We start from the raw sequence: 6,716 nt of genomic DNA on the forward strand, positions 1-6,716 counted from the left end.
TTACATTCAACAAATCTTTATTACCATTAATAATTTTAAGACAGCAAATTTATGACCATTACATTCAACAAATCTTCATGGCCGTTGATTATAATAAAAAGACAGCAAATTTATGAATTAACATAGTTTAATATATATATGAGACACAATTAGATATGAATTTCATAATAAAGCCACCAAGCAAAACAAATTAATTCGCTTTCCTGCAATTCATGCGAATCTCGCCCCGGTTGCCTGTCAGTGGACTAATATTTCCCATCTTCAACATAGACACGGCAAAGTCAGCCCAAAAGGCATAGGGGTTAGCACTATAGAAACTGACCAAGCCATCGCTTACACCCTGACCACGCTTGAATAGCTGTTGGTCCGAGTGCAAGAGCCCCCTCCCATGCAGCAACCCGTTGAAGTAAGCTGTGTCGAATCTCGCCGGGGTCGCGTCCAATGATGCAAGGTTGTCATCCCCACCCGAGGTTGGGCAATAGTTGCGAAGAATGCTTGCAAAGCCTCGGTCGATGTTGGTCTCGTTGTAGAGCCTGTCCCTAAAGCTTGTGCATCGAGCCAGCCCAATCGTGTGGCCGCCAGATAAAACCACTAGATCTTTAAGATCTAGCCCGTGTGATCGGAAGTTGGAGAGGAGCTGAGAGAAGTTAAAGACGGGGGGCGGGATGTCATTATTAGCATCATTTAGGCTCGCTGTCCTCGAGTCTCTTCTTCCTAGTAGTACCATATAAGGAGGTCCTCCCAACTGCAGTAAAGTATTTTGTTAGAATAAATTCTCATAAGAAGGAAACATGTTCGAAGGAAACAAAGGCTAAGAATTACAAACTATCGAGTTTTACTAAGTACTTGATCTAGATATTTCTTTTATCGTTTCTTTGGAATGTTTGACAGTGCCTTTTCTAATGACGAAGTCATATCCAAATATGTTGAGCTAAAAACCATATTTTCTGCTTCTAAATTTAAATAAATACGATCAATCATATCGGGAGGAAATGGTGTTGAGGTTGGGATATGGCATTGGCTGGCAGCACGGTATAATTTGGAGCCTTTGGTTGGAGAAGAATTAGAGGTTTTCGATAACAAGTGGCTGGGAGATCCGATCGAGTAACAATATGAGAGAAGGATCGAGCTATGGAAGACAGTTTTTGCACCAAACTCCAGTTGTTCCTTGCTTCTATTTTTGCGTGTTTCTGGAAGCAATAAATCTTTGCTTTAAATTTTTTTGATTTTTTTTTGGAAATAATTTGAGAAAATTAGGAGGTTTTATGGTACTGGGATTTTTGAAACAGAAACAAAAGAAATACCAAAGGGGCCTCTATTATTCCATTTGCACGCGCCCCATAATTTCTCATGCAGAAGAAAACGAGAGAGCAACTCACCGCCGCGACGGAGTCACGAGCTGCAATTGCCAAGATATCCGCACACGACACAACATTGCCATGGCATGCTTCGTTGACGGCGTTCTTGATCTCGTCGACCACATCGAATCCCCTCACGGAGTTCAAGTTAGGTTTCGCGGTCTTCTCTCCAGTGAAACCAGGTGCATCATCCAACAGAATCGATCCATCACAACCCTGCAAAACAAAATATAAGTATGCACATCAAATCAATACTCTCTGCTTTCCTTTTAAGAAATAAACGAATGAAAGAAAGAAATTAGTGATAAACAATTCCGGACAAATGGGATGACAAGCTAGCTTTACGTTAACGAAGCAGTCGTGGAAGTGCAGTCGGAGCAAAGACGCTCCCATGCGTGGTTCCCGCGCCACCGCTCTCTCCACCACTGCCTTTATGGCGGGCAGTGCTTCTGGGCATACGTGGTCGTAGAAGTCGGGGCATAGCTGAGCCCTCGATGCGAGAGCTAATGCAGCTATTAGGAGGACAAGCATGGAGAAACTGCAACCGGCCATGAGGATTTGTGATGATATCTATGGCGCTCTTGTTAGCTAAAGGATCTGGACGGGTCTTTATGTAGACGAGAGTTAAGATATTTTTATTCCTCCATGGCAGCATACGAGGTTCGATAGCGTAAAAAGAGAGTGCTTGACTTCGTCTATAGATAGATGTTTCCTCCGACTTATATCAGAAAAAAGACTTCGTCTACAGATGTTGTTTTTCTTCCTTCTACTTAGTCTGCAGGTTCCGGTGATTGGACGCGACAAATCTGCTAGATTTACGTGGTTTCGAACCTATCTCGAGAAGCGATGACATAACCCATATTTTCATTCTCAAATTACACAGCCCATCTCATGAAGCATACTGACTACATTTCAGTATCACTGCGAATATATTAGAAGTGGACTGGGCAATTTGGAACCCACCTTCCTCTTGACTATTCAAGAAACCTCTCTGTTTTCATGAACCTGCTACAGGTCCGTAAGCTAGATAAATAATGCATATTGTCCGCGACTTCTAATTGCATCAGAAACGGTATTTAGAACGCGCAACATACACTAAACTACTCACGTGAGGCATTTATTTAGTTAATCATGCCAAACTGACCTGTTCCAAATTTCAATGCAAGTGGGTAGCATCATGTATCCGCTAGAATTTGCCTAGAAACATTTTCATTCTTCCTTCTGAAAAGAACTTCCCTAGAAACATGCTGTAACCTGCATATTGGTAGCGACAAAAGCCTAATATATATATTGAGTTGCTACAGAAATGTAAACCTCAAACATGATGAATCCAATAAAAATGACTCCAATTTAAGGAATGAAATATATATGAATGTGTCAACTAGGCAGTTAGCTGCTCAAATCACTAACAAACTATTGCACTATATACCTACTTCCAACTGCCTTATATTTTATTTTCCTTCGCCTTCATTTATGTTCTGTTTCCTTCTTGGACAAGAAAACTGTCTTTTCTCAATGCATGCGCTTCTCATTGGTTCAAATAGAAATTATACCCAAGGGTCGTTATACTAGCTCGATAGTATATAGGACCAATTATTTTTTGCCACATTCCATGTTTAGCCACCTCAGCATTAGAAAGTAGAAAAAAAAAGAGGAAGCTTGGGCTTCAACCCCTCCCCGGGTGGACAGAGCTCTAGCCGTCCTCCTGTTCAAAGTGAACGGCAAAGTGTTGGCGTTGTCGATGTCCGAATCTCCACCTACATCCTCCATCTCCCGAGAGCGCCACCGAATAACTCCCAATCAGAGGTGTCTCGTCTCAAATGACTCTGCCACAAAATCCTGGGTTGGTAATAAAATTAGCCTTTTCCATGGGGATAACATATTAAATCAATCAGCAATGTAAGTAATAATTAAATTAAATTAGCCCCCGTTTTTTAAGGTAATAGGGAGCCCCCAGGGCCTAAAAACAAAGAAAATATTACGACCTACAACTATGCTTGAACCTAATTTCGACAAGAGAGTCGTCATTGGGATAGGCGACCTGAAATCTTCGATGCATATTTTCTCAAGGATACTTGGCTATGCTGAAACTAATTTACCAATCAAGTATCTGGGATTGCGGCTTCAAGCCTCGTGTGTCAAATTGGTAACTCTTGGAGGAAAAAGATAGAGAAGAACTTAGCATCATGTAAGGCTGCAAATGGATCGGGCTGACCCATAGAGCTGGGTCAGGTCCTAAAATTGGACTCGTTCCATTTTTTGAGTCAGGTCTGGATTTATTGAATTCAGAACCGATCCGACACAACCCGATCATTTGAAATTTGGATAATTTTGGATTTTCAATCTTATGATCCAACCCGAATCTGTAAGATTATTTGGTCCCACGGGTCGCAGCACACTGGGGTGCAAAAAAATTGTGAAGACAGAATGGGTTGACTCGAAACGGACTCAACCCTAACCCAAACTGGACCAAATTTTTTTGGGTTGGGTTCAGGTTATATATGGCCTCGACCTGACCCGAATGACCCGTTGGGTCAAAAATTGTAGTGGTGGACCCAACCCAACCCTTTATTGGGTTGGGTCTGGGTCCAAAATTAGGATCTGAACAAGGAACCGGCCGGGTTGGGTCAGGATCACTCATTACCCAAGCCGATCCGACCCATTTACACCCCTAACATCATGGAAAGGGAGGGTTCTAACATTAGCTAGCAGATTAATGCTAGTGAATGCAGTTTTAAGTAAAATTCCAGTGTTTTGGATGGCTGCTTTCTTCTTACCTTCTCTCTCTCTTTTTTTTTTGTCTTTCCCTTTTATAGAGGCAGCCCAGCAAGTGGAATTACTCTAGTCAAATGCTTAAAATAGTACCTCACAAGTTTCAAGCATGCAGCTTCCTTGACTTGGAGGAGGAGTGTAATCACTTGGTTAAGGCCTAGATAATGCTAGAATTACAAATTAGGTTAGAGATGGATAAAAATATCAGCTTCTCTATTTATCTAGTCATATTGCCAACAGCTAGTAGTTTAATTAATAGATGTTGACACCCCCAACATCTATTATTTTAATATCTATAGCTCGTATTGCTTGAATCTGAGGCAAACCTACCATCTTGTCTATAGGTTGTATTGCTTGAATCTGAGCTAAACCTACCATCTTGTTCTATTTCTGAGCAAATAAAGAACATATATCCTATCTCATTACAATAATTTCTCTCAGTTTCAGCTTGGAAAGCCTTGGCCTGCGAAGTTTTATCCTTTTTTTAAAAATTTCTCTAGTGTTGGTTGTGGACTTCTTCATTTTGAGCATTAAGTTAATTACACTCAACCCTTATAATACCACAAATACTAATAATTAAACAGACTGACTCAATCAATAGCGTAGGGAGAAGCTATCTTATACAACCGCCGTTTCCAATTTTTGTCGGTTCACAGGCAGTCTTGTTGCTATCCGGTCAACGGGAGCCAGAGATTTCCTGTGGCATTCCGTAAAGTATGTTTCTGGTCCAAAGAGCAGTATATATTAAACGATAACGAGATAGAGTGTAGGGGTTGGTTTGGATTTGATTCTAATTAACTTTTATTTTTATATTTTGGTGAGTGATGGTTGATTTGGAGTGTTATCGACAAACTAGAATGACTTGGCCCGGAGGTACGTCAAATCCTAATTCGTCATCAGAATACTAAAATATGATATAGTTCGGGAGTTCTTCTGGTTCTTACTGTAAATAATAGATCAGCATGGGCTTCGTCTGAAATGTTGCTGCTAATTAATAATAAAATTAGAATTCATTCACCTCATTTAGTGCGTCGTCTGCTGACCAAGACTTGGTCTTCAATTCAGTCTTTCCTCCATGAGCTTCAAGGTTCTTGGGCGTAGGCACAACCACATATATGGTAGATGAAAAAAAATGCTAGAGATCATCTATGCTAAGTTCACCAATTTTCATATGGAAAACAAGGACTCATTTGGTTCGCAGAAAGAATTTTTCTTAAATATTTTTCTGCGAAGCTGATGCCTGAAGATATGATGCCTAGGAAAGTGATTTTTGCATTTTTAATTGATTATAGAAAAGTGATGCATTTTAGAATGGCTTATATTTAGTTGAACATCTACTTTTCTGAAAAAAATTATATAAAATATCTGTTATGCCCTTAATAAAGAGAAAGATCTTATCTCATTTTATTTAAAAGCGCAAGGACACTTTTGGGGAAAAAAATTACCCCAATTCCAAGCCATTGGGAATTTGACTTTGGCATATCCTTTATAGATTTTTTTTCCATAAATGTGAAAATCTTATTTTCATAGAAAAACTATTTTTCATTTTTCTTGTTTGAAACTCTAATCAAACATAAGATATTTTTTTATTTTTCTATTGGCATACTTTCCCTCCTCCTCTCCTCTCAAATCAAACAAGTCCTAATTGGTTAAGCGATGCATATATAGGACAGATGGTACCATCTACCTCTCATGTACAGCAGACTATATCATGTCAGGCCAGACCATCACACTGAATAGCCAGCGCAAATTATGTTAATATGCATTGGGAGAACCATTGGATCTAAAATATCGATAGCCAAACGTGACATACATGATGTTTTTGGAAGAAAAAAAAAGTGACTTCAATTGATTGTCAAATAAAGTTAATGTTTTTAAAAAAGAAAATGCAACTAGTGAGTTAATTAAATTATGAGGCATCAAATATATATTCATGTCTCAGGCAAAATGTGCTGCCTTTGCACTATTGCTGCTTGCTGGTTAGCATGCATGGGTCCATTATAGCGCAGATCAAACATGTGGAAGCTGCCATGCAAGCTGATGGTCTACGCGTTCACCTTAATCTACTCGATAATTGAATGCCAACTAGAGTTGCACATTCCATCAAGATTAATTTTACAACATGCATGGAACCATAGAACTTTTTACCACCGTAATTTTTTACAACATCTGCACGTACACCTGCTATATATCTAGGCATGCATTTCCCCTTTATATTCAAATACGAACGTACTTAACTATTTTTAATAGGCTTCAGAAAAACACCTGCTATAGATGGTTGCGTGTCTTCGAAAAACCACCCTCTTCTTCATGTCTAGTGCTTTGCCTTCAGAAGGGAACATTGGAAGCTTTTGATGCCCCTCCCACGGAGTAGAAGATTTCTCCGGCTTTGCTTAAGCTTTGAGTTAGCTAAGTCGAACGGGTAAGCGATAACTCCAGGATCAGAAGAAACCCGTCATCAGAAAGTTCCATATTATATATGAACACGTCTTCTTGAATACAATGCATTAGGTACATTAAACAGTTAGAGGTTAGTAGCCTCCTGATACGTCATAGGTCAATCTTTCCATGGTTATATAGACACTC

The 6,716-nt window shown here is 39.7% G+C and overlaps 1 protein-coding gene across 1 annotated transcript; it reads right to left on the reverse strand.

Moving 5' to 3' along the window:
- Nucleotides 1–2,139, reverse strand: LOC103696562 (peroxidase RIP1-like). Its single transcript, XM_089928324.1, has 3 exons — nt 1,704–2,139; nt 1,380–1,574; nt 1–745 (listed from the first exon to the last, which is right to left on the reverse strand). Exons 1-3 carry the CDS (start codon nt 1,908–1,910, stop codon nt 191–193), a joined length of 957 nt encoding a protein of 318 aa, XP_089784450.1. The 5' UTR covers nt 1,911–2,139; the 3' UTR covers nt 1–190.
- Nucleotides 2,140–6,716: the final 4,577 nt, after the last annotated feature.

The sequence above is a fragment of the Phoenix dactylifera genome, chromosome 17 (assembly GCF_051530095.1).
Source record: "Phoenix dactylifera cultivar Ajwa chromosome 17, Ajwa_hap1_PhDact_Kaust_v1.1, whole genome shotgun sequence".
Classification (NCBI taxonomy): domain Eukaryota; kingdom Viridiplantae; phylum Streptophyta; class Magnoliopsida; order Arecales; family Arecaceae; genus Phoenix; species Phoenix dactylifera.